Source organism: Lonchura striata, chromosome 25 (assembly GCF_050655825.1).
Source record: "Lonchura striata isolate lonStrDom1 chromosome 25, ASM5065582v1, whole genome shotgun sequence".
NCBI lineage: Eukaryota > Metazoa > Chordata > Aves > Passeriformes > Estrildidae > Lonchura > Lonchura striata.
Window position 1 is genome coordinate 4,723,378 of NC_140727.1, and position 25,498 is coordinate 4,748,875.

General features: G+C 57.9%; 7 protein-coding genes across 7 annotated transcripts; 4 read left to right on the forward strand and 3 right to left on the reverse strand.

Annotated features, from left to right (window-relative positions):
- Positions 1-1,859: 1,859 nt before the first annotated feature.
- Positions 1,860-2,733, reverse strand: LOC144247796 (claw keratin-like). The gene has a single exon (XM_077789423.2). The coding sequence runs from the start codon at positions 2,319-2,321 to the stop codon at positions 1,860-1,862; it is 462 nt and encodes a 153-aa protein (XP_077645549.1). The 5' UTR covers positions 2,322-2,733.
- Positions 2,734-3,354: 621 nt separating this feature from the next.
- Positions 3,355-5,309, forward strand: LOC144247798 (claw keratin-like). The gene has a single exon (XM_085560830.1). The coding sequence runs from the start codon at positions 4,209-4,211 to the stop codon at positions 4,668-4,670; it is 462 nt and encodes a 153-aa protein (XP_085416956.1). The 5' UTR covers positions 3,355-4,208; the 3' UTR covers positions 4,671-5,309.
- Positions 5,310-6,500: 1,191 nt separating this feature from the next.
- LOC146765428 (claw keratin-like) lies at positions 6,501-8,413 on the forward strand. Its single transcript, XM_085560831.1, has one exon. It carries the CDS (start codon positions 7,717-7,719, stop codon positions 8,176-8,178), a length of 462 nt encoding a protein of 153 aa, XP_085416957.1. The 5' UTR covers positions 6,501-7,716; the 3' UTR covers positions 8,179-8,413.
- Positions 8,414-10,965: 2,552 nt separating this feature from the next.
- Positions 10,966-11,879, forward strand: LOC144247771 (claw keratin-like). Its single transcript, XM_077789352.2, has one exon. The coding sequence runs from the start codon at positions 11,243-11,245 to the stop codon at positions 11,702-11,704; it is 462 nt and encodes a 153-aa protein (XP_077645478.2). The 5' UTR covers positions 10,966-11,242; the 3' UTR covers positions 11,705-11,879.
- A 1,773-nt stretch (positions 11,880-13,652) lies between these two features.
- LOC146765429 (claw keratin-like) lies at positions 13,653-16,215 on the reverse strand. The gene has a single exon (XM_085560847.1). The coding sequence runs from the start codon at positions 14,427-14,429 to the stop codon at positions 14,076-14,078; it is 354 nt and encodes a 117-aa protein (XP_085416973.1). The 5' UTR covers positions 14,430-16,215; the 3' UTR covers positions 13,653-14,075.
- Positions 16,173-16,809, forward strand: LOC110476921 (claw keratin). The gene has a single exon (XM_021542216.4). It carries the CDS (start codon positions 16,345-16,347, stop codon positions 16,726-16,728), a length of 384 nt encoding a protein of 127 aa, XP_021397891.2. The 5' UTR covers positions 16,173-16,344; the 3' UTR covers positions 16,729-16,809.
- A 1,070-nt stretch (positions 16,810-17,879) lies between these two features.
- LOC146765430 (uncharacterized) lies at positions 17,880-24,417 on the reverse strand. Its single transcript, XM_085560837.1, has 2 exons — positions 21,212-24,417; positions 17,880-18,774 (listed from the first exon to the last, which is right to left on the reverse strand). Exon 2 carries the CDS (start codon positions 18,748-18,750, stop codon positions 18,343-18,345), a length of 408 nt encoding a protein of 135 aa, XP_085416963.1. The 5' UTR covers positions 18,751-18,774; positions 21,212-24,417; the 3' UTR covers positions 17,880-18,342.
- Positions 24,418-25,498: the final 1,081 nt, after the last annotated feature.

Below are 25,498 nucleotides of genomic sequence, written 5' to 3' on the forward strand. Positions count from 1 at the left end.
CCCAATGTCCTGCAGAACCTCAGAGCGGCAATTCACTGACGTGTCAGGGGACACAAACATCGTGCAATGAACATTCCTGCTGGCACTGGCAGTCATCGAGATTTGGGACATGGAATGTCCCTGGATGTTCCTGGAACCTTGGAAATCCTCCTTCTCCGCCCGGCTCTGCAGGGAGAGCGAGAACAGCCCCGGCACCGCTCCCGCTGCCCCCGCATCCCTCCGACATCCCCGCCCCGCCACCGCCTCCTGCTCCCGCTGCTCCCGGCCATTCCCCCGCGGCTCCTCGCAGCGCTGCCGGCCCCGCCGCGCCCCCGCGGCGGCTGCGGGACCCCTCCGGGCACCCCCGGCCTCGCCCATCCCTCGCCAGGGACACGGCTCTGCCCAGAGCCGCAGCAGAACTTCCCGCAGCCCCGGGCCAATGGGGCAAACTGGCGTGGGCTTTGACAGCCCTGGTGACACAGAATTACATGGCCAACATTAAAATATTATTAATTAGAATGGTAATATTAGATACATGGGAACTATTGCCGTGAGATGGACAGAACATGAAATAATATGGTCTAAAACGGATGCATGTGAACTTAAATATGGAATCCCAGACCCAGGGAAATTGTGGTGTTTATTTGACCTGAGGAAGAAGTGTTCAGACAGATCAATAGACAAAGGAAGGGGCCTCGTGGGGGTGGGAACTCCAAGCTCCTGCTCCAAGAACTCCGCGTGACTGAACCCTTGGGTCGTTCCATGGCATGATGAGAAGATGGGGCAAGATCTGCTCGGGTCTGTCTCCTCTCTTCCCTGCTGCTACCACCTCAAGGCGGACAGGCCAGAGCACCTGGGACATTCAGCGCTCATCCTGCATTTCCCTGCACCTCCCCATGTGCCCGAGCAACCCCAGCCCAGTGTGGAAGAGGATTTACATTGACTTCTTTGAGCCAGAGAGAAGTTTGAGAATAAGATCCATGTTCACCCCAGAAAGAATTTTCTACCGAGGTCATGGACACAGAAACCAAGAAGGTAAGAAGGAGAAATAAGACAAACATGCAATGGCCTGTTCCAATGAGAACTTTGTTTGCCTTGCCCGGACAATGAGTAAAAGTATGAGTTTTGTAAGAATGTATAAATTCATCCATGCTATAATAAAACTGGGTTTGAAGCCTTCTGAAGATGTTGCTCAGTGTAACGACCGCCTCAAGTCCGACAGCCCAGTCCCAGAGGTGGTGTCAGCTTTGCCGCTTTGGCTGAGCATTGGGAAGAGTTTCTGCAGGAGCCTCGTGGTCCTTTCCCATCGCCACGAGGGCTTTGGGGATGTCGTGCGGCTGCTGCTGCTGGGAGAGCACGGGGAGCTGGGGGGATGTGCTGCCCAGAGGCAGCGGGCTCTGACCTGCCCAGCTGGGACACCCGGAGCCAGCTGTGCCCGGGCTCCGGGGCACTGCCCAGGGCGATTGCAGAGCCCGGCAGGCAGCCGGGAGACTGGGGCCGCGGGAAAAGTGAGGATGAAGGAAAGCCAGGAGTCAACATTGCAATGCAAGAGAGCTTTTATTGCAGGGGGAGGGCAGGAGGGGCTGGGCACGAGAGCAGGGCCGTGGCCAAGGGCTTGCCGTGGGCTGGCCCTGGGCACAGCCGGGCGAGCAGGAGCAGCAGCCCCGGGCGAGTCTCTAGGAGCGGGGCAGCAGGAGCCCCGCGGGGATGCTCAGCAAGGGCAGGGACGAGGCAGAGCTGGTTCCCAAGCTGGCACGAGGCTCCCGAGGTGCGGAGCCCGGCCGTGCCCGAGGGGTTGTGGTCCGCAGAGCGTCGGGTCGTGGTGTGCCGGGGTTTCTCCTGCAGCTCTTCTGGGACAGAGGCCGCACTGGGGCTGGCGCTTAGCAGGGCCAGCAGTTGCCATTGAGGTAGCGGTGGCCACTGCTCCAGCCGCCGTAGCCACAGCTGCCGTAGCCCCCATAGCCGCCGTAGCCGCCATAGCCTCCACAGCCCCACCCGCCGTAGAGCCCACGGCCTCCATAGCCCCAGCCTCCGTAGCCACCACGGCCTCCAAAGCCCCAGCCTCCGTAACCTCCGTAGCCCCCAAGGGCCCCGTAGCCCGCACGGCTGCCAAAGGCGCCCCCGGAGCCGGCTCCCACGTAGGGAGCTCCGGCCGAGCCCACGGCGCTCTGCTGCGGGAAGGAGCTGAGGATGGGCCCGGGGAAGGTGACCACCGAGGCCGGGGGCTGGATGACCACCGTGGAGTCGGGGCACTGCCGCACGCAGGGCTCGTTGCAGCTGTCAGCCAGAGGGGCCGGGGTGGCCACCCCGCAGCTGGGGACGCACAGGCTGGAGCAGGACATCCTTGGGACTGGTGAAGGCTTCTGGAAAACACCACAGGAACAAGCAAAGATATGAGGAAGGAATTTCCTGGAATGGGACAGAGAGAGATCCCCAAGAGCCTTTGAAGAGCTGCACTTACCCAGGTGATGAGAGGAGTCAAGTGGAGAAGTGCGGATGGCGCTCTGGAAGGAGCTCAGCCCTTTTATACACCCCAGAGAGCCTGGGGCTTCAGGAAAGGGGGTGGTGACAAAAAACCTGAGTAATTAAGAAATCAGGCTGACAAGCCTCATCAGTGAGATAATGTTGCAAGATAATTCCATGGGATCCCCTCACTGGGGACACAGGTGTGAAAACGTGACCTGGACATGACAGAAGTAATTGGAGGGACAGCCCTGACCCAGCATTAGTTGGTAGCCAGGGTGCTGCTGGAGCTCAGCTCATAGCCCAAATAAACCCTGCTCTGTCCCTAATCCCTCATTTTGCTTACAGGGAACAATTCCCGGCATCTTGCAGCAGCTTGGAAATGCTGCCCCAGACCTCATCCCAGTCATTACCACCCTTTTACGGGCTGGTAAACAGAGGCAGCGGCACGTTGGGCAAAGGAGAAGCGACTCTCGGGGTGTCTCCCTAATCCCACCCACTGCCAGTGCCAGCAGGAATGTTCATTGCACGGTTTTGGTGTCCCCTGACACGTCAGTGAATTGCCGCTCTGAGGTTCTGCAGGACATTGGGGTTTCCATGTCCCAGTCTCCCCTGATGGTCGCACAAAGAGCAGAGGGGGCAGAGCCCATGGTGGGCAGCCCCCAGACCCCCAGGGAAGGGGGAGAGCGGCGGGACAGAGCCCGGGAGAGCCGTGACAGAGGGGACAGCACGGCCGGGCCGAAGGGCAGCGGCGGGGCCGGGTCCCTGCGGCTCCTCCCGCCCGGCTCTGCCCGCGGGTCCTGGCCGAGCCCTCCTGGAGGGGCTGCACTGCCCAGCTGGCCCCGAGGGATGCCCAGGGGCTGTTCCCGAGCCCCCAGAGCCAGGCTGGCCCTGGCCTGGCCCAGGACAGGCCCAGCTGGGCACGGCTGGCTCAAGGGCACGGCAGCACTTGACCTTGGGCTGGCGGGGCTGGGCACAGCCGTGTCCCAAAGGATGCTCGGGATCCTTTGTCAGCAAGGTCAGGGATTAGGGACAGAGCAGGGTTTATTGGGGCTGTGAGCTGAGCTCCAGCGGCACTCTGGCTGTCATGTAATGATGAGCCATGGCTGTTCCTCCAATCAGTCCAGGGCACGTTTCCACACCAATCTCCCCAATGTTGATGTCTATAATTGTATTGCGTCATTATCTCTTTGATGAAGCTTGTCAGCTGGAATTCCTAATTACCTGGATTTTTTGTTGCCACCGCTCCCTTTCCTGATGCCCCAGGCTCTTTGGGAGGTGTATAAAAGGCCCAAAGGTTCCACAGAGCTCCATTCACCTTCCACTGCTTGACTTGCTTTGTCAACTCGGTAAGTCCAGCATTTCCTCCTCCTTCCTTCTCCATCCGTGGGGTTCCCAAGGAATCTTTGGAGCTTTCTGGGGGAACCTTTGGTTCTGTGCTCCTCTTGCTCTGCCCGTGCAGGCTGGGATGTTTGGGGCTGTACCAGGGCACTCAGGGCTTTTGGAAGCTTGAGGACTTAGCTCCCTTGGATGTCCAAGTCTTCTCTATTGCCATGGGCAAGCAAGGCTCGGGGATGGTGGGGGCAGCGAGGGACGTGAGCAGGCATTCCAATGGAATGGGGCTGTGTTCAGAAGGGCTGGGATGATCCCGAGCGAGTCCTGGGACACGGGGAGTGAGTGGGTGAGAACAGAGGGGCTTTGGACCGAGTCCTCAGCGTGAGCCGTGGCTGTGCCTTGTCTTGCAGCTCTGCCAGCTGAGCCGAAGGATGTCCTGCTCCAGCCTGTGTGTCCCCAGCTGCGGGGTGGCCACCCCGGCCCCCGTGGCTGACACCACCAACGAGCCCTGCGTGCGGCAGTGCCCCGACTCCACGGTGGTCATCCAGCCCCCGGCCTCGGTGGTCACCTTCCCCGGGCCCATCCTCAGCTCCTTCCCGCAGCAGAGCGCCGTGGGCTCGGCCGGAGCTCCCTACGTGGGAGCCGGCTCCGGGGGCGCCTTTGGCAGCCGTGCGGGCTACGGGGCCCTTGGGGGCTACGGAGGTTACGGAGGCTGGGGCTTTGGAGGCCGTGGTGGCTACGGAGGCTGGGGCTATGGAGGCCGTGGGCTCTACGGCGGGTGGGGCTGTGGAGGCTATGGCGGCTACGGCGGCTATGGGGGCTACGGCAGCTGTGGCTACGGCGGCTGGAGCAGTGGCCACCGCTACCTCAATGGCAACTGCTGGCCCTGCTAAGCGCCAGCCCCAGTGCGGCCTCTGACCCAGAAGAGCTGCAGGAGAAACCCCGGCACACCCCGACCCGACGCTCTGCGGACCACAACCCCTCGGGCACGGCCGGGCTCCGCACCTCGGGAGCCTCGTGCCAGCTTGGGAACCAGCTCTGCCTCGTCCCTGCCCTTGCTGAGCATCCCCGCGGGGCTCCTGCTGCCCCGCTCCTAGAGACTCGCCCGGGGCTGCTGCTCCTGCTCGCCCGGCTGTGCCCAGGGCCAGCCCACGGCAAGCCCTTGGCCACGGCCCTGCTCTCGTGCCCAGCCCCTCCTGCCCTCCCCCTGCAATAAAAGCTCTCTTGCATTGCAATGTTGACTCCTGGCTTTCCTTCATCCTCACTTTTCCCGCGGCCCCAATCTCCCGGCTGCCTGCTGGGCTCTGCAATCGCCCTGGGCAGTGCCCCGGAGCCCGGGCACAGCTGGCTCCGGGTGTCCCAGCTGGGCAGGTCAGAGCCCGCTGCCTCTGGGCAGCACATCCCCCCAGCTCCCCGTGCTCTCCCAGCAGCAGCAGCCGCAGGACATCCCCAAAGCCCTCGTGGCGATGGGAAAGGACCACGAGGCTCCTGCAGAAACTCTTCCCAATGCTCAGCCAAAGCGGCAAAGCTGACACCACCTCTGGGACTGGGTTGTCGGACTTGAGGCGGTCGTAACACTGAGAAACACGGCACAATATCAGAATGCTTCAAGCCTGGTATTATTCGCATATGCATGCTATTTATACATTCTAACAAATCTCATACATTTACACTTTACTCATTGGCTGGGAAAGACAAGGTTCTCATTAGAATAGGCAGTTACAGGTTTCTCTTACTTTTCCTTCTTTCCTTCTTGGTTTCTCTGTCAAAGACCTTGTCAGGAAATTCTTTCAGAGGTGAACATGGATGCTCTTCTCAAACTTCTCTCTGACTCGCAGGAGTTGCTGTAGAACCTCTCCCACACTGGGCTGGAGTTCCTCGGGCACATGGGGAGGTGCCGGGAAATGCAGGATGAGCGATGCATGTCCTGGGTGTTCTGGCCTGTCCGCCTTGAGCTGGTGGCAGCTGGGAAAAGTCAGACTCGAGTAGATCTTGCTCCGTGTCCTCTCCGCACCATGGAAGGACCCCAGGGTTCAATCCCGCGGAGCTCTTGGAGCAGAAGCTTGAAGTTCCCACCGCCCCGAGGCCCCTTCCTCTGTCTATTGATCTGTCTAAAAGTTTCTTCCTCAGGTCAAATAAATACCAAAAGCTCCCTGGCTTTGGGATTCCATATTTGTTTTAAGTTCACATGGATCAGTTTTAGACAATATTATTCCATGTTCTGTCCATCTTAGGTGATAGTTCCTATGTATCTAATATTACCAATCTAATAGATAATACTTTAATGTTGGCCATGTAATTCTGTGTCACCAGGGCCGTCAAAGCCCACGCCGGTTTGCCCCATTGGCCCGGGGCTGCGGGAAGTTCTGCTGCGGCTCTGGGCAGAGCCGTGTCCCTGGCGAGGGGTGGGCGAGGCCGGGGGTGCCCGGAGGGGTCCCGCAGCCGCCGCGGGGGCGCGGCGGGGCCGGCAGCGCTGCGAGGAGCCGCGGGGGAATGGCCGGGAGCAGCGGGAGCAGGAGGCGGTGGCGGGGCGGGGATGTCGGAGGGATGCGGGGGCAGCGGGAGCGGTGCCGGGGCTGTTCTCGCTCTCTCTGCAGAGCCGGACGGAGAAGGAGGATTTCCAAGGTTCCAGGAACATCCAGGGACATTCCATGTCCCAAATCCCAATGATTTCCAGTGCCAGCAGGATTGTTCATTGCACGGTTTTGGGGTCCCCTGACACGTCAGTGAATTGCCGCTCTGAGGTTCTGCAGGACATTGGGGTTTCCATGTCCCAGTCTCCCCTGATGGTCGCACAAAGAGCAGAGGGGGCAGAGCCCATGGTGGGCAGCCCCCAGACCCCCAGGGAAGGGGGAGAGCGGCGGGACAGAGCCCGGGAGAGCCGTGACAGAGGGGACAGCACGGCCGGGGCCGAAGGGCAGCGGCGGGGCCGGGTCCCTGCGGCTCCTCCCGCCCGGCTCTGCCCGCGGGTCCTGGCCGAGCCCTCCTGGAGGGGCTGCACTGCCCAGCTGGCCCCGAGGGATGCCCAGGGGCTGTTCCCGAGCCCCCCAGAGCCAGGCTGGCCCTGGCCTGGCCCAGGACAGGCCCAGCTGGGCACAGCCGGCTCAAGGGCACGGCGGCACTTGACCTTGGGCCGGCGGGGCTGGGCACAGCCGTGTCCCAAAGGATGCTCGGGATCCTTTGTCAGCAAGGTCAGGGATTAGGGACAGAGCAGGGTTTATTGGGGCTGTGAGCTGAGCTCCAGCGGCACTCTGGCTGTCATGTAATGATGAGCCATGTCTGTTCCTGCAATCAGTCCAGGGCACGTTTCCACACCAATCTCCCCAATGTTGATGTCTATAATTGTATTGCGTCATTATCTCTTTGATGAAGCTTGTCAGCTGGAATTCCTAATTACCTGGATTTTTGTTGACACCGCTCCCTTTCCTGATGCCCCAGGCTCTTTGGGAGGTGTATAAAAGGCCCAAAGGTTCCACAGAGCTCCATTCACCTTCCACTGCTTGACTCGCCTTGTCAACTTGGTAAGTCCAGCATTTCCTCCTCCTTCCTTCTCCATCAGTGGGGTTCCCAAGGAATCTTTGGAGCTTACTGGGGGAACCTTTGGCTCTGTGCTCCTCTTGCTCTGCCCGTGCAGATTTGGGATGTTTGGGGCTGTACCAGGGCACTCAGGGCTTTTGGAAGCTTGAGGACTTTGCTCCCTTGGATGTCCAAGTCTTCTCCATTGCCATGGGCAAGCAAGGCTCGGGGATGGTGAGGGCAGCGAGGGACGTGAGCAGGCATTCCGATGGAAAGGGGCTGTGTTCAGAAGGGCTGGGATGATCCCGAGCGAGTCCTGGGCCACGGGGAGTGGGTGGGTGAGAGCAGCGGGGCTTTGGACCGAATCCTCAGCGTGAGCCGTGGCTGTGCCTTGTCTTGCAGCTCTGCCAGCCGAGCCGAAGGATGTCCTGCTCCAGCCTGTGCGTCCCCAGCTGCGGGGTGGCCACCCCGGCCCCCGTGGCTGACACCACCAACGAGCCCTGCGTGCGGCAGTGCCCCGACTCCACGGTGGTCATCCAGCCCCCGGCCTCGGTGGTCACCTTCCCCGGGCCCATCCTCAGCTCCTTCCCGCAGCAGAGCGCCGTGGGCTCGGCCGGAGCTCCCTACGTGGGAGCCGGCTCCGGGGGCGCCTTTGGCAGCCGTGCGGGCTACGGGGCCCTTGGGGGCTACGGAGGTTACGGAGGCTGGGGCTTTGGAGGCCGTGGTGGCTACGGAGGCTGGGGCTATGGAGGCCGTGGGCTCTACGGCGGGTGGGGCTGTGGAGGCTATGGCGGCTACGGCGGCTATGGGGGCTACGGCAGCTGTGGCTACGGCGGCTGGAGCAGTGGCCACCGCTACCTCAATGGCAACTGCTGGCCCTGCTAAGCGCCAGCCCCAGTGCGGCCTCTGACCCAGAAGAGCTGCAGGAGAAACCCCGGCACACCCCGACCCGACGCTCTGCGGACCAAAACCCCTCGGGCACGGCCGGGCTCCGCACCTCGGGAGCCTCGTGCCAGCTTGGGAACCAGCTCTGCCTCGTCCCTGCCCTTGCTGAGCATCCCCGCGGGGCTCCTGCTGCCCCGCTCCTAGAGACTCGCCCGGGGCTGCTGCTCCTGCTCGCCCGGCTGTGCCCAGGGCCAGCCCACGGCAAGCCCTTGGCCACAGCCCTGCTCTCGTGCCCAGCCCCTCCTGCCCTCCCCCTGCAATAAAAGCTCTCTTGCATTGCAATGTTGACTCCTGGTTTTCCTTCTTCCCCCTTTTCCCGCGGCCCCAGTCTCCCGGCTGCCTGCTGGGCTCTGCAATCGCCCTGGGCAGTGCCCCGGAGCCCGGGCACAGCTGGCTCCGGGTGTCCCAGCTGGGCAGGTCAGAGCCCGCTGCCTCTGGGCAGCGCATCCCCCCAGCTCCCCGTGCTCTCCCAGCAGCAGCAGCCACAGGACATCCCCAAAGCCCTCGTGGTGATGGGAAAGGACCACGAGGCTCCTGCAGAAACTCTTCCCAATGCTTAGCCAAAGCGGCAAAGCTGACACCACCTCTGGGACTGGGCTGTCGGACTTGAGACGGTCACAACACCGAGCAACATCTTCAGAAGGCTTCAAACCCAGTTTTATAATAGCATAGATGATTTTATACATTCTTACAAAACTCATACATTTACACTTTACTCTTTGGCTGGGAAAGACAAGCAAATTTCTCACTAGAAGTCACTACTGCAGGTTTCTCTTATTTCTCCTTCTTACCTTCTGGGTTTTACTGTCCATGACCTCGGTAGGAAATTCTTTCAGAGGGGAACATGGATCCTCCTCTCAAACTTTTCTCTGGCTCACAGGAATCACTGTAAAAACTTTCTTGCACTGGGCTGGAGTTCCTCGGGCACATGGGGAGGTGCAGGGAAATGCAGGATGAGCGCTGCATGTTCCGGGTGCTCTGGCCTGTCCAGCTTGAGGTGGTGGCAGCAGGGAAGGGAGGAGACAGACCCGAGCAGATCTTGCCCTGTGTCCTCTCCACACCATGGAAGGACCCGAGGGTTCAATCCCGCGGAGCTCTTGGAGCAGGAGCTTGGAGTTCCCACCCCCATGAGACTCCTTCCTCTGTCTATTGATGTGTCTGAAAGTTTCTTCCTCATGTCAAATAAACACCAAAAGCTCCCTGGCTTTGGGATTCCATATTTGTTTTAAGTTCACATGGATTAAATTTAAACAATATTATGTCATGTTCTGTCCATCTTTCGGCAATAGTTCCCATGTATCTGATATTTCCCATCTAATAAATAATATTTTAATGTTGGTGATGTAATTCTGTGTTACCAGGGCCGTCAAAGCCCACGCCAGTTTGCCCCATTGGCCCGGGGCTGCGGGAAGTTCTGCTGCGGTCTGGGCAGAGCCGTGTCCCTGGCGAGGGGTGGGCGAGGCCGGGGGTGCCCGGAGGGGTCCCGCAGCCGCAGCGGGGGCGCGGCGGGGCCGGCAGCGCTGCGAGGAGCCGCGGGGGAATGGCCGGGAGCAGCGGGAGCAGGAGGCGGTGGCGGGCGGGGATGTCGGAGGGATGCGGGGGCAGCGGGAGCGGTGCCGGGGCTGTTCTCGCTCTCCCAGCGGAGCCGGGCGGAGAAGGAGGATTTCCAATGTTTCAGGGACATCCAAAGGTTCCAGCAACATCCAGGGACATTCCATGTCCCAAATCTCGATGACTGCCAGTGCCAGCAGGAATGTTCATTGCACGGTTTTGGTGTCCCCTGACACGTCAGTGAATTGCCGCTCTGAGGTTCTGCAGGACATTGGGGTTTCCATGTCCCAGTCTCCCCTGATGGTCGCACAAAGAGCAGAGGGGGCAGAGCCCATGGTGGGCAGCCCCCAGACCCCCAGGGAAGGGGGAGAGCGGCGGGACAGAGCCCGGGAGAGCCGTGACAGAGGGGACAGCACGGCCGGGCCGAAGGGCAGCGGCGGGGCCGGGTCCCTGCGGCTCCTCCCGCCCGGCTCTGCCCGCGGGTCCTGGCCGAGCCCTCCTGGAGGGGCTGCACTGCCCAGCTGGCCCCGAGGGATGCCCAGGGGCTGTTCCCGAGCCCCCCCGAGCCAGGCTGGCCCTGGCCTGGCCCAGGACAGGCCCAGCTGGGCACGGCCGGCTCAAGGGCACGGCAGCACTTGACCTTGGGCTGGCGGGGCTGGGCACAGCCGTGTCCCAAAGGATGCTCAGGATCCTTTGTCAGCAAGGTCAGGGATTAGGGACAGAGCAGGGTTTATTGGGGCTGTGAGCTGAGCTCCAGCGGCACTCTGGCTGTCATGTAATGATGAGCCATGGCTGTTCCTCCAATCAGTCCAGGGCACGTTTCCACACCAATCTCCCCAATGTTGATGTCTATAATTGTATTGCGTCATTATCTCTTTGATGAAGCTTGTCAGCTGGAATTCCTAATTACCTGGATTTTTTGTTGCCACCGCTCCCTTTCCTGATGCCCCAGGCTCTTTGGGAGGTGTATAAAAGGCCCAAAGGTTCCACAGAGCTCCATTCACCTTCCACTGCTTGACTCGCCTTGTCAACTTGGTAAGTCCAGCATTTCCTCCTCCTTCCTTCTCCATCCGTGAGGTTCCCAAGGAATCTTTGGAGCTTTCTGGGGGAGCCTTTGGCTCTGTGCTCCTCTTGCTCTGCCCGTGCAGAGTTGGGATATTTGGGGCTGTACCCGGGCACTCAGGGCTTTTGGAAGCTTGAGGACTTTGCTCCCTTGGATGTCCAAGTCTTCTCCATTGCCATGGGCAAGCAAGGCTTGGGGATGGTGAGGGCAGCGAGGGACGTGAGCAGGCATTCCGATGGAACGGGGCTGTGTTCAGAAGGGCTGGGATGATCCCGAGCGAGTCCTGGGCCACGGGGAGTGGGTGGGTGAGAGCAGCGGGGCTTTGGACCGAGTCCTCAGCGTGAGCCGTGGCTGTGCCTTGTCTTGCAGCTCTGCCAGCCGAGCCGAAGGATGTCCTGCTCCAGCCTGTGCGTCCCCAGCTGCGGGGTGGCCACCCCGGCCCCTCTGGCTGACAGCTGCAACGAGCCCTGCGTGCGGCAGTGCCCCGACTCCACGGTGGTCATCCAGCCCCCGGCCTCGGTGGTCACCTTCCCTGGGCCCATCCTCAGCTCCTTCCCGCAGCAGAGCGCCGTGGGCTCGGCCGGAGCTCCCTACGTGGGAGCCGGCTCCGGGGGCGCCTTTGGCAGCCGTGCGGGCTACGGGGCCCTTGGGGGCTACGGAGGTTACGGAGGCTGGGGCTTTGGAGGCCGTGGTGGCTACGGAGGCTGGGGCTATGGAGGCCGTGGGCTCTACGGCGGGTGGGGCTGTGGAGGCTATGGCGGCTACGGCGGCTATGGGGGCTACGGCAGCTGTGGCTACGGCGGCTGGAGCAGTGGCCACCGCTACCTCAATGGCAACTGCTGGCCCTGCTAAGCGCCAGCCCCAGTGCGGCCTCTGACCCAGAAGAGCTCCAGGAGAAACCCCGGCACACCCCGACCCGACGCTCTGCGGACCACAACCCCTCGGGCACGGCCGGGCTCCGCACCTCGGGAGCCTCGTGCCAGCTTGGGAACCAGCTCTGCCTCGTCCCTGCCCTTGCTGAGCATCCCCGCGGGGCTCCTGCTGCCCCGCTCCTAGAGACTCGCCCGGGGCTGCTGCTCCTGCTCGCCCGGCTGTGCCCAGGGCCAGCCCACGGCAAGCCCTTGGCCACAGCCCTGCTCTCGTGCCCAGCCCCTCCTGCCCTCCCCCTGCAATAAAAGCTCTCTTGCATTGCAATGTTGACTCCTGGTTTTCCTTCTTCCCCCCTTTTCCCGCGGCCCCAGTTTCCCGGCTGCCTGCCGGGCTCTGCAATCGCCCTGGGCAGTGCCCCGGAGCCCGGGCACAGCTGGCTCCGGGTGTCCCAGCTGGGCAGGTCAGAGCCCGCTGCCTCTGGGCAGCACATCCCCCCAGCTCCCCGTGCTCTCCCAGCAGCAGCAGCCGCAGGACATCCCCAAAGCCCTCGTGGCGATGGGAAAGGACCACGAGGCTCCTGCAGAAACTCTTCCCAATGCTCAGCCAAAGCGGCAAAGCTGACACCACCTCTGGGACTGGGCTGTCGGACTTGAGACGGTTGCAACACGGAGCAACATGGCACAATATCAGAATGCTTTAAACCCAGTTTTATTATAGCATGGATGATTTTATACATTCTTAGAAAACTCATACATTTACACTTTACTCTTTGGCTGGGAAAGACAAGGTTCTCATTAGAATAGGCAGTTACAGGTTTCTCTTATTTTTCCTTCTTTCCTTCTTGGTTTCTCTGTCAAAGACCTCGGTAGGAAATTCTTTCCGAGGTGAACATGGATGCTCTTCTCAAACTTCTCTCTGGCTCACAGGAGTTGCTGTAGAACCTCTCCCACACTGGGCTGTGTTTGCTCAGGCACATGGGGAGGTGCAGGGAAATGCAGGATGAGCGCTGCATGTCCCGGGTGCTCTGGCCTGTCCGCCTTGAGCTGGTGGCAGCTGGGAAAAGCCAGACTCGAGCAGATCTTGCCCCGTGTCCTTTCCACACCATGGAATGACCCCAGGGTTCAATCCCGCGGAGTTCTTGGAGCAGAAGCTTGGAGTTCCCACCCCCACGAGGCCCCTTCCTTTCTCTACTGATCTGTCTGAAAGTTTCTTCCTCATGTCAAATAAACACCAAAAGCTCCCTAGCTTTGGGATTCCATATTTGTTTTAAGTTCACATGGATCTGTTTTAGACAATATTATTCCATGTTCTGTCCATCTTAGGCAATAGTTCCCATGTATCTAATATTACCCATCTAATAGATAATACTTTAAAGTTGGCCTTGTAATTCTGTGTCACCAGGGCCGTCAAAGCCCACGCCAGTTTGCCCCATTGGCCCGGGGCTGCGGGAAGTTCTGCTGCGGTCTGGGCAGAGCCGTGTCCCTGGCGAGGGGTGGGCGAGGCCGGGGGTGCCCGGAGGGGTCCCGCAGCCGCAGCGGGGGCGCGGCGGGGCCGGCAGCGCTGCGAGGAGCCGCGGGGGAATGGCCGGGAGCAGCGGGAGCAGGAGGCGGTGGCGGGGCGGGGATGTCGGAGGGATGCGGGGGCAGCGGGAGCGGTGCCGGGGCTGTTCTCGCTCTCCCAGCGGAGCCCCGAGCGGGGCCGGCTCCCTCGGGGGCTCCGCTCGCCCCCGGGCAGTGCCCGGCGCCCCGGGGCTCCGGGGCCCTCGGGCGGCGTCCCACGGGCAGGGGGCTGGCGGTGGGGCCCGGGGCTGCTGTGGGGCTGCCGAGAGGAGCCCGGAGCGGGCAGGAGCCGGGCAGGGACACGGAGAGGCCCCGGCGCAGGGCCGGGCGGGCTCCGGGTCGGGGGTCTCTGCTGCGGGGCTGGGCTGCCCCAGGACGGGCAGGAGGAGCCCGGGCAGTGCCGGGGCTCCTCGTGTGCCGTGTCCGAGCGGGGCTGGCCGGAGCCCGCTGGGGAACGGCCCGGGCTGGGAACGGGTGCGGAGCAAAGAGCAGTCGGGAGCCGGAGAGCCTTGCAATGCGAGCCAGCTTTTATTGCCGTGCGGGGCAGGGGCGTCGGCAGCGGAGCGGGGCCCGGGCCGGGGGCTCCCCGCGTGTCCCGGCCGCGGGCAGAGCGGCAGCCGAGCTGGGGCCGTGCCGGGAGCGCGCAGCGATCGCTGCGGGGCTCCGAGCGCGGCTGGAAGGCGGCGGGGCGAGCCGGGGGATGTCTGTCGGTCTGTCCTTCAGTCGGTCCTCATCGAGCGGGGATGGGCCGGGGGCGTTGCTGGAGCTCTCCCGGCTCTGGGCAGGGCTGGAGCTTAGCAGGGCCCGCAGCCTCTGGAGCCGCCGCAGCTGCCTCCAAAACCTCCGAATCCCCCAGAACCTCCGAATCCCCCAAAACCTCCGAATCCCCCAAAGCCCCCGGAGCCGCCGGAGCCCCCACGGCGTCCGGAGGAGCCGCCGAAGCCGCCTCCGACGTAGGGAGCTCCGGCCGAGCCCACGGCGCTCTGCTGCGGGAAGGAGCTGAGGATGGGCCCGGGGAAGGTGACCACCGAGGCCGGGGGCTGGATGACCACCGTGGAGTCGGGGCACTGCCGCACGCAGGGCTGGTTGCAGGTGTCAGCCAGAGGGGCCGGGGAGGCCACGCCGCAGCTGGGGATTCCGCAGGACATCCTGGAGACTGGTAAAGGCTTCTGGAAAACACCCGGGAAAGAGGCAAAGGTGTGAGGGAGGAGTTGTGCTGAGAGAGATCCCCGAGAGCCTTCGGAGAGCTGCACTTACCTGGGTGATGAGAGGAGTCAAGTGCAGGAGTGTGGATGGAGCTGTGCAAGGAGCTCGGGCCTTTTATACAGCCCAGAGAGCCTGGGGCTTCAGGAAAGGGGGTGCGGGCAGACCCCCCCTCCAGTAATTATGCATTCACGCTGAGAAACTTCATAAATTGAGGGGACGCGGACAAATTCTGTCATAAATTGAGGGGACGCGGACAAATTCTGTCATCCCCCCATTGTGGACATTGGTGTGAACATGAGTGGACAAGAGAGAGGCGCTTGCAGGGACGGCCGTGGCCCATCATTACGTGACAGGCACGGTGCGGCTGGAGCTCAGACAACCAATAAACCCTGCTCTGTCCCTAATCCCTCACCTTGCTGACAAAGCATCCCAAGCCTCCTTTTGGACACAACCATGCCCAGCCCTGCCAGCCCGAGCCCCAGTGCCACCGTGCCCTTGAGCCAGCCGTGCCCAGCTGGGCCTGTCCTGGGCCAGGCCAGGGCCAGACTGGCTCGGGGGGGCTCGGCCAACAGCCCCTGGGCATCCCTTGGGGTCAGCTGGGCAATCAGAGGTGCACTCGGCCCAGGCTGGAAGGTCGGAGGGGTTCTTGGTCCTTTCTCTGCTTTCCTTGCTCCTCTCTTTTTGTGTCCCCTTGTTAATCCAACTCCTGGTCCCACCTGTGTCATGCCTACATCCATGCTGAGGTGGATCTTTGTTGAAGATTCATCTGGCACGGGATCTCCCCCTCTTTTCACACCACCATCAGGGGAATCAGGGGTTTAACAAATCCCCCATCGGCACAAAATGTCTCTTAGTGATTCTGCCTCCCAGAGCTCTCTGTACCCAGCCCTGTGCCGGGTGGGGTGACCCCCCTGGGGTGGAGATGGGGGCTGCTGTCCCCCTGTGTTCCCCCACTCCGGGACTCTGCTCCTGCCACGTTTGGCGTTTGGGATGTGCTCCGAGTGGGTGGGATGGCTTCTCCCTCCCGGCGTCCCTATTTAGCAGCTCGTAAAAAGGAATTAATGACAGATGTACCGGCTGTGCCCGGCCTTTCAAAGTGCTCCTGAGTGATTCTCAAAACTCCTGTGCATGAGCAAAGTGGGGGATTAGTGACAAATCAAGGTTTATTGGAGCTATGAGCTTGGCTTCAGCAAAAAACGATCTTACACACAGCGATTGGTCACAGTCTGTCCCTTCAGGGCCTGGTGGCTCTCCAGGGCACTTTTACTCGTTCCTAGTGCCAATTAGGATGGATGCAATTACCCCACGATTCAGTTTGTGTCATGAGGTTTGTCCGCTTGATTCCATGGTTCGCTGGGGCTCCAGTCATCACCCCCTGGACGGTGCCCCAGGCACTCTGGGGTGTATAAAAGGTCCGAGGACTCCACAGGGCTCCATCCAGCTCTCCCCACTTGACTCTGCTCATTGATCGCTGTGGTGAGTCCGAGCCTTCCCTGCGTCCTCCCTCGCTCCTCTCTCCTTCCCAGGGAACCTTTGCCGCGCATTTCCCGAGGGGTCTCTGTGCCCGCGCTGCCGCGGCTGTGCCAGGGCATGCTTGGGGGGCTCGGGGTTCCACCATGGGCTCCAGGCCTCGGGAGCCTGGCGCTTTGGGTGAGGGAGTTTTCCTTCATTGCCACAGCTGGGCATTGCAGGAGCCGTGCCAGCCGTGCCAGGGCTTTCCTGGGAAGGCCAGGGATGATCCCGAGCCATTCCTGGGCCACGGGGAGTGGGTGGGTGAGAGCAGTGGGGTTTTGACCGAGTCCTCAGCGTGAGCCGTGGCTGTGCCTTGTCTTGCAGCTCTGCCAGCCGAGCCGAAGGATGTCCTGCTCCAGCCTGTGCGTCCCCAGCTGCGGGGTGGCCACCCCGGCCCCCGTGGCTGACACCACCAACGAGCCCTGCGTGCGGCAGTGCCCTGACTCCACGGTGGTCATCCAGCCCCCGGCCTCGGTGGTCACCTTCCCCGGGCCCATCCTCAGCTCCTTCCCGCAGCAGAGCGCCGTGGGCTCGGCCGGAGCTCCCTACGTGGGAGCCGGCTCCGGGGGCGCCTTTGGCAGCCGTGGGGGCTACGGGGCCCTTGGGGGCTACGGGGGCTTTGGGGGCTACGGAGGTTTTGGGGGTTACGGCGGCTTTGGGGGTTTCGGGGGCTCTGGGATCTGTGGCCGCGGTTCCAGGTCCCTGGGGGGCTCCTGTGGGCCCTGCTAAAGCCCGAATCCCGGCGGGGTTCAGCGCTGCCCCTGCCCGCGGGCTCCTCCAGCTGCCCCCGCTGCCCCGTGCCGCCGGGGCCGGGCTGGAGCTGCCGCCGCTGCTCGGGGCCGGCCCGGCAGCCCCGGGAGCTGCAGCGTCCCCGGCACTGCCCGGTGCCCCTGCGGAGCCTCGGCCGGCACCTTCGGGGCTCCCCGCGCTGCCCCCAAAAGCTGTCCCCTCTCTGCCAGCCCCGCCAGCCATGCCGAGCCCGGGCTGAGTCTCTGCCCTGCTCTGCCCCGCTCCGAGCCCCCAGCTCGCCCTGGGCAGGGGCAACCTCTGCACCACAGCCCTGGGCTGGGCCTCGCCGCTGCCTTGGGATTGTCGTGTTTCCAACGCCTTGCTGCTGGTTTGTCACTCGCTGACACTGCCTGTGGCCTTTGCATCCACAATAAAGAATCTGCATTGCACAAACGATTTCTTTTGGTATGGATTTCTTCATCCTGGCTGTAAATGATTCTCCAACTGAGTGATGGTGTGGAATGTCCCATTGTGGAATCACAGGATGGTTTGGGTTGGGAGGGACCTTAGAACTCATCTTGTTCCACCCCGTGCTATGGGCTGGGACACTTTCCACTGTCCCAGGGTGCTCCAAGCCCTGTCCAACCTGGCCTTGGGCACTGCCAGAGAAGGGGCAGCCCCAGCCTCTCTGGGAAATCCATCCCAGGGGCTCTCCATCCTTGCCGGGGACAATTCTTGCCCCATGTTCCACCTAACCCCTCTCCACGGGTCTGAGCCCATTCCCCCTTGTCCTGGCACCCCATCCCTTGGGAATTGTCTCTCCCCTTGGTCCTCAAAGCCCCTTCAGGTCCTGCAAGGCCACAATTGAGTCACCCCAAAGCTTCTCGAGGGTGAACATTCCCAGCTCTCCCAGCAGAGCTGCTCCATCCCTCAGATCCATCCTGGAGCCTCCTCTGGGCTCTCTTCTCTCCCTGAAGTTGTTTTCCAAACATTCCTGGAGCTCTGGTAGCCCTTGGGCCATGCCCATTCCCTGGGGAGTTTGGGCAGTGCCCAGCGCCCTCTGGGGGAAATTTTCCCTGATCTCCCACCCAAACCTCCCCTTTTTATTTTATTTATTTTTTAAAATGTGATAAAGGAAAACAGAAAATGTATTTCGTTAGAGAAAATTTATTTGGAAAGTGAAGCTTTCCTACAATTGTGGAACAAAACTGTACAGGAAATAAAGAGCATCGTTCCAGAGGTTCAGCGAGGCTCTGGCAAATCACCAGCATCCGTGATGCCGCCTGTGAAAATGGGGAATTTCCCTTTTTGGCAGCGTTGCCCGTACAATTCCGAGCATTTCAAGTCACCTCTCTAAGCTCAGTGCCAGTAAAAAAATCCGGGATAAGCCAAAGCACGGCGGAAGCAGACGACTGCGCTGCAAAGCTGCGGGAGAACAGCTCTAAACTAAGGGAAAACAAACCGAGGAATTGCACCACGAGCCCGCCTGCCTCGGGGCTGAGCTCCCGCGGCTCTCGGGAGGAGCCGGAGCAGCCCCGGGGCCGCCGCCGCAGCTGCCCCGCGAGCGGCAGCTCGCATTTCACCCGGAGTTTCCCCTGCTGCCCGTCCCGGCGCTCAGCACGCCCAGCGCTTCCCGGAGCGGTAGGAATTGCAGGGGTGAGTCCATTGCGAGGAGTAGCTGTAGGAGTATTTGGGGGCGCAGCGCGGCTCGGCACGGGCCAGCACCGGCGCCGCCGCTTTGTCCCCCGCCGCCTCCAGCCTGGCCGCGACCTCGGCGGGCAGCGCGGCCGCGGCCGGCGGCTCGCCCAGGGCCACCTCCGAGGGCTCCGAGGCTCCCACCACGGTTTGCTGCGGGTACGTGGTGAGGATGGGCCCCGGGAAGGTGACCACCACGGGCGGGGGGTAGATGATGACCCGCGAGTCGCCGCAGGCCACCACGCAGGGCTCGTTGGTGCTGCTGGCCAGCGGCTGCGGACACTTGGGCTCGCAGGGAGGGGGACAGGCCAGCTGGGTGGAAGCCATCGCCCGGCGGTGCTGGGAGAGAGCCTGCGGGGTGAAAAAAAACAGACAAAGCTCCAAAAGCGAAACGAACGGCTCCTGGCAGCTCTTGGCTGCCGGCGTTTGGGTCTAAAAGATCATCAGTGGAAATTGGGATAGAGACAGAAATGGAGCGCGGGTTTATTGGCGTTTGGGTCTAAAAGATCATCAGAGGAAACTGGGATAGAGACAGAAATGGAGCGCGGGTTTATTGGCGTTTGGGTCTAAAAGATCATCAGTGGAAATTGGGATAGAGACAGAAATGAAGCGCTGTTTATTGGCGTTTGGGTCTAAAAGATCATCAGAGGAAACTGGGATAGAGACAGAAATGAAGCGCTGTTTATTGGCGTTTGGGTCTAAAAGATCATCAGAGGAAACTGGGATAGAGACAGAAATGGAGCGAGGGTTTATTGGCGTTTGGGTCTAAAAGATCATCAGAGGAAACTGGGATAGAGACAGAAATGGAGCGCGGGTTTATTGGCGTTTGGGTCTAAAAGATCATCAGAGGAAACTGGGATAGAGACAGAAATGAAGCGCTGTTTATTGGCGTTTGGGTCTAAAAGATCATCAGAGGAAACTGGGATAGAGACAGAAATGGAGCGCGGGTTTATTGGTGTTTGGGTCTAAAAGATCATCAGTGGAAATTGGGATAGAGACAGAAATGGAGCGCTGTTTATTGGCGTTTGGGTCTAAAAGATCATCAGTGGAAATTGGGATAGAGACAGAAATTAAGCGCTGTTTATTGGCGTTTGGGTCTAAAAGATCATCAGAGGAAATTGGGATAGAAACAACTGGAGCTCTTGTTTATTGGCATTTGGCTCTAAGGGTCCTTAGAGATAATCGATTTCAAGACACGAGCCGAGCGCTGGTTTATTGGCATTTGACTCTAAGTGGTTTTTAGAGATCATCGAGATCTCTCTAAAAGGATATTGAGCTCCAAACTCGGGAAAAGACAAGAGCAGAGCACCCGGTTATTGACATTCTAAGAGATAACTCGGGTAAGAACAAGAGCCGATCGCTTGTTTGCTGACCTTTGGCTCTAAGACCTTGTCAGAAATAACTGAGATAAAAAAACAGAATTGCTCTCTTGGCTATTGACATTTCCTTTTAGGATCTTGTTAGGGATAATTGAGAAAAAGACAAGAATTGATCTCTTGGCTATTGATATTTCTTTTTAAGATCTTGTTAGGGATAACAGAGATAAAAATCAGATTTGATCTCTCCTCTATTGACATTTGTCTTTAAGAGATCCTGGGAGGTAATCTATGTATAGTTTTATCTCCCACCTTTAACTTCCCCGCCCCGATTTGCTCTGAATTCCTGTTATATTTTCCTTTTCTCCTCTTCCACGGGAGCAGAACTCCTCCTCTTTCCTTCCGTGCCACCTCCGAGCCCCGGCCCTGCCCTGAACCCTCCCGGCCCTTTGGAGGAATTCCCGAGGACGCGCTCGAACTGGTTCCCACAGCGCCTCTGTTCCTCCCACGCGGGGAAAAAACAAAAAACAAAAAACACCCGGAATTTCCACGTATTTCAGCGTGGGATAATCACCTTAGCACCCTGCTTAAATTTTTATTACTTTCCTTGCAGATTCCTGTTGTTTTCAAGCAGGAAAATATTCTGCTAAAACACAGGGTGGGAAAAGCAAAAGGCTGAGAATAAGTGGGAGTGTTAAGTGCTCGTTTAATTAATGAAACGTATAATTAAAATATTTATATAAAATAAGATATATATTAAAATATTTCTGTAGTGATATAGTCAAGCCAAATAAGAAAATTACATTTTCACCTAGGGAAAATTAATTAAGTAATATTTGTTTCTTCAGGTTAAATTCTCACATAAAATGCTGGTGCAGCATCAGAATATTTTTTTAAGGTTGTAAATCAAATTTATCTTTTTGATTATTAAAAAACCCATGCAGGGCATTTTCCTCCAAATTCCCTCAAGTTAGAACGCAGCACTGACCTAGAGAAATGCTGAATTTAATCTCTGTGAAAGCGCTTTAGGATTGTAAATCAGTTTTAAGAGTTAGAAATGAAAGTTATTGGCACAGTTACATTAATAGTCCATAATAATCGCTTGGTGTAGTGGCTCCAATTAAATTAAGGATGAGCTGATCCAAGCAGCAGCAGAGCTGCACCGAGCTCACTTCCAAGCCGGATTTTCCAGAGTTTTCCATGAATCCCACCGCCCTGGCGATGTTAAATCAATTCCTGAAACTTTCCCAAATATTTCTGTAGGATCAAGAGACTGAATCCCTCATTCTCCCATAAATTCCAAACCCCGGGAAAGCCCCGCTTTGATTTTGGCACCCTTCTCCCAGCACGGAAAGCACCAGCAGGACAGCGCCCCTAAATCCCTCAGAACCAGAACTCCTGCAGCCCCGATTTTGAGGAGAAATCCACGCAAGAGCAGAGGGAATCTGGAGGGGTTTAGAGCCCAGACTTACTCAGAGAGGCGGAGAGGAGGAGTCGGGAGAGGCAGGGAGGAGATGCGGCTGCAGAGGGGTTTTATATCCTGCCCCGTGGCCGGGGGCGGCTGAGCCAGCCTTTGCTAAAGCGCTTTAATGACTCGGGAGCGCAGCCCGGCGCTCGGATCGCTCCTGGAGCCGCAGGAATTGTTTTGCTCGCTGTTTATGATTATCTAAAAACCGCGTTGGGCAATAACCCCAAAAACGCAGGTGGCAATCCGCCAGGTCTTTTCATCTCGGAATTTCCTGCTTTTCCCCTCCCGGTCTCATTAAGGGGTGAAAATGCAGCGAGAATTAATGAGGTTTTTTTAGCTTATCTTGGCTAAAAGCTGGAGTGCGCGGGGAGTCTTGGAGTGCCAGGGTGATTTTCCTTATGGGAGCAAAACCTGACACAGGGAATCGTGTCCGTGCCTCGTTTATCAAACCAGGGATTCTTTCCCATAATATTGGTGGGATTTACAGATGCGCTCCGAAGTCAGGGGAAGGATCTGGCGCAAATCTGAAGAGCAAAGCTCGGGGTTATCTTTGGAATAAAAACGAAGCCGTTCATGAATTATGCCAACCGGGGAAGTTTAAAATGAGGAGTTTGATGGAACACTTTCCATAATTTATTCTTTGTGAGCTCACAGCAGCCCGGATCCTCTAAGATGTCATTACCGTGATTACCAGGAACTGTTTTCCCTGGATGACAAACTCGCAGAGGTTTTGAGATCCTCTTTGAAATCTCATTTTCTGATGTCTCCGGAATATTCCCGATAAGCCTTGCGGGATCTCTGGAGCTGCCTCATAAAATCAGAATAATTCCTGGCATGCCACAAAGCTTGGGATGGTTTTACCTCGTCTCAAGGTGGGCATTTCCAGGCTCAAAAGTTCCCTCCGGAGGGAAGAGGGAGTGAAAAGAGAAAAGAGCACCGAGATTTTGGGAAGATCCTCCCAGTGGCTTCTTTGTGAACAGGGAAGAGTTGGGACCGTGTGGGTCCTCTTGGGATCACGTCCATGGCAGAGGAATCCTGTTTATTTTTCCCCCCAGGATTTAATCCTAACGAGGTTGGATGGACGTTGCCTATGAGGAGGAGCCCAAAATCCTGCCCTAAACCCGTCCATTTTCTTTTCCTCCTGAAATCTCCCGTGTTTTTGTTATCACCTTTTGGAATTTCTTGCTCCAACACCTCCTCCCCCTTCCCAAAATTTCTGCTCCAGCCTAGGAGGATTAAAGCACAAGGAGAAAGTGTGGAATTCATCCCTCGGAAAGGATTCCAGCTCTCCTCAGTTTATCCCTGTGGCATTTGGGAATTCCCAAGCCGGGAACCGAATCCTGGCTGGCAAAATCAGTCCCTGGAGCACAACGGGATCAACTTCTCCCCAAACCCCTCGAAATGCAGAAATCTGGTGAGGAATTTTCTCTTTTCCACCCGCGTTTTGTGTTTTTCTCCAGTGCCTGGATTTGGTTCGTCAGGAATTTTGGAGTCAGGGATGGATCCAGGCTGAAGGAAGGGGAGGTTTAGGGGGGATCTGGGAAGGAATTTTGTGAGAGTGGGGAGGCCCTGGCACAGCTTTTCCAGGGAATTTCTGGGAAAATACATTCTCAAAACTCCCCCAAATCGGGTTTTTTTCAGAATTAAGAGACTGAAATACCTCATTCTTCCATAAATTCAAAAGTCTTGGAAAAGCCCCCACTTTGATTTTTGCACTCTTTACCCGGCACAGAAAGCAGAGCAGGAAAGCGCCCCAAAATCCTTCAGAGCCAGAATATTTATGCAAAGTTCAGCCCCAACTTTGAGGAGAAATCCGCCAAAAGGAAGAAATGTCCGAGTCCAGGCTGGAAGGAGCCGGCACCGCGGCAGGGCTGGAACTGGGCGAGTTTTAAGGCCCCTTCCAGCCCAAACCGCCCCGTGAGTAACAAAGGGAACAAAGAGCGAGGGCAGACTGCAAACCCCACAACACAGAGCCTTAATATCCATTCATCCCAAATCGCTGCCGAAAATTACATCCTTGAGCAGGGCAGGGGCAGCTTGAACGCCGGTTAATTCGGGTTTTGTGCCCGGACCGGTTCGGCGGGGCTGCGGAGCCGCGGGGCTCGCTGCTGCGGCTGAGTCAGGAGCGCTGCCTCACGCAGGAGTCATCAAAGGCAGCAAAGATTTGGGGTGGGAGCGCTGCTCCCCGAGCTTGGCAGCCCCGGCCGTGCCCGCTTCAAAGCGGCTCTGCCCGCGGAGCTCAGCGGCACAAAGCTCGCGTCAGCAGCAATTCCGCCCATCGGGCGGGAGGAGCTGCCCAGAGGGTGATTAACGCAATTAACGCAATTAACGCCCCGCTCCCCGCGCGCTCTGCGCTCTCAGGAGCTCGGGTTCCGCAGCGAAAGACGGAGAACCCCAAAATCCAGGCGGGGACCCCCGGCCCGTTCAGGGCAGGGAGAGACCTCGGTCGGTTTTGGGGTGCTGCCCAAGAGGCGGCGGCTCCCGGGGTGGGGATAAATCCCCAAATCCGCCCAGGGAAGGGGTTTGGGGTCGGTGGAACCCCGAGCACACCCGGGGTGTCTCAGCCTGCTCCAGGAAATCCTCCCCGATCCCAATTTCCTGCGCTGGGGAGGGCTGGAGCAAACGGCAGCTCCTGGATCGATTAATGTATCATTTATATATGATAAATACGATATTTATATTGCCCGTGGGGCGGGTGCGAGGCAGGGATGCTCCGCTCCAAAAAGATCTGTCTGGTCACGGGAGCTGAGCCTTTCCTGGAGGTTTTTTGGCTGATAAAAAAAGGGATATTTTTTCTTTTAGGATGGTCCAGCCTTGCCAGGACCCCGAAGTGTGGGGGATTCTGAGGCTCACTGGGGTTTTTTAGTCTTTCCAGGGCTTCGCAGAGCAGCTGAACCCCCTGAATTCAGCAGGGGGACCCAGGATTTCTGCTTTTTGTTCGCTTCTAACTGGGATTAAACCAGATTTCAAATCCTGAAAAAATAACAAAAGGATAAATTCAGGGAATTAAATGTTGGAGGAGTGCAAAAAGGAAAGGGAATGAAGGGAGGAGGCAGAAGAAAAACATCTCCCATTACAAGTGCTGACCAGAGCTGTACTGAGGTAGAATATATATAAATATATAAAACAATTACAAACATCATACAAATAAATAGAAATATTATAGAAATAAATAGAAATATGATATAAACAGTATACTTATTCTACAGTTGTTATGTAAATATATGCAAATGAGACACCCTATATGTAAATATTTTCTATGAATATTATACATAAACATCATACATAAATATCATAGATTTATATACTAGTATATAATTGCAAGAAAATGGAAATGCCAGGTTGGCAGGGCAGAAAAGCAAATCCAATGATATAAATTATATATATAATTATATAAATGCTATAAAATTATATAAATGATATAAAATCTGCTCAGAGCACACCTGAATTCCCTTCTGCTTGTTTTGGGGTTTTTTTTTGTTTGTTTTTATTTTTAAAAATTAATTCTGGTTCTTGGTGTTTGGCTGGAGCTCCAGATCCGAGCTCCCTCGGTGACTTCGCGTCTCCCTCTGCTTGCCCCAGCTGGCATTGCACAACCTGCCTCAGTTTCCCCACAAAACCCGAGACTTTTCTGCTCTCAGCCGCCCCAAACTTTTCTTTTTTCGGCATAAAAGGGGCACCAGGAAAGGCACCAGGGAATCTGGAGAGGGACTTTTCCTCAGGAACCGCAGCGCCAGGACACGGGAATGGGGTCGGGGGGGAATTTGGGTGGGATTTTGGGTTGGAATTGTTCCCTGTGAGGGTCCCAGGTTACTCCATGGATTTCCCACCCCTGGAATGTCCCAGGCCAGGCTGGAGCCACCTGGGATCATGGAATGAGCTGATTTTTTCTCGTTCCTGCCCATGGAAGGAGAGGATTTCCGAGCTCTACTCCAATCCAAACCATTCCAAAATTCCAAAGTTCTGTGCTGCCCTGAAATTCAGTGGATTTATAAATGTGGATGCCCAAGGTGCTGCTCATTTTCCTGCAGTCAGGCAAGGATGAATCCCAGACTGGTTTGGGTTGGGAAGATCTGAAATCCCGTCCCATTCCACCATCCCAAACCCCAGAGACCGATCTGGGCTTGGTGTTCCTCAGCTTTGTCACATGAAGACTAAGTAAAACCAAATAAAATAAAATAAAACTCAATAAAACAAATAAAAGTAATAAAAACAAATAAAACCAAACCAAAGAAAACCAAACAAATCCAAATAAAACCAAATAAAAACAGATAAAACAAATTAAATCAAA

Coding starts and splice junctions, on each gene's coding strand:
- LOC110476921 (XM_021542216.4), top strand. CDS start 16,345: ATGTCCTGCTCCAGCCTGTGCGTCCCCAGCTGCGGGGTGGCCACCCCG.
- LOC146765428 (XM_085560831.1), top strand. CDS start 7,717: ATGTCCTGCTCCAGCCTGTGCGTCCCCAGCTGCGGGGTGGCCACCCCG.
- LOC146765430 (XM_085560837.1), bottom strand. CDS start 18,750: ATGGCTTCCACCCAGCTGGCCTGTCCCCCTCCCTGCGAGCCCAAGTGT.
- LOC144247798 (XM_085560830.1), top strand. CDS start 4,209: ATGTCCTGCTCCAGCCTGTGTGTCCCCAGCTGCGGGGTGGCCACCCCG.
- LOC144247796 (XM_077789423.2), bottom strand. CDS start 2,321: ATGTCCTGCTCCAGCCTGTGCGTCCCCAGCTGCGGGGTGGCCACCCCG.
- LOC146765429 (XM_085560847.1), bottom strand. CDS start 14,429: ATGTCCTGCGGAATCCCCAGCTGCGGCGTGGCCTCCCCGGCCCCTCTG.
- LOC144247771 (XM_077789352.2), top strand. CDS start 11,243: ATGTCCTGCTCCAGCCTGTGCGTCCCCAGCTGCGGGGTGGCCACCCCG.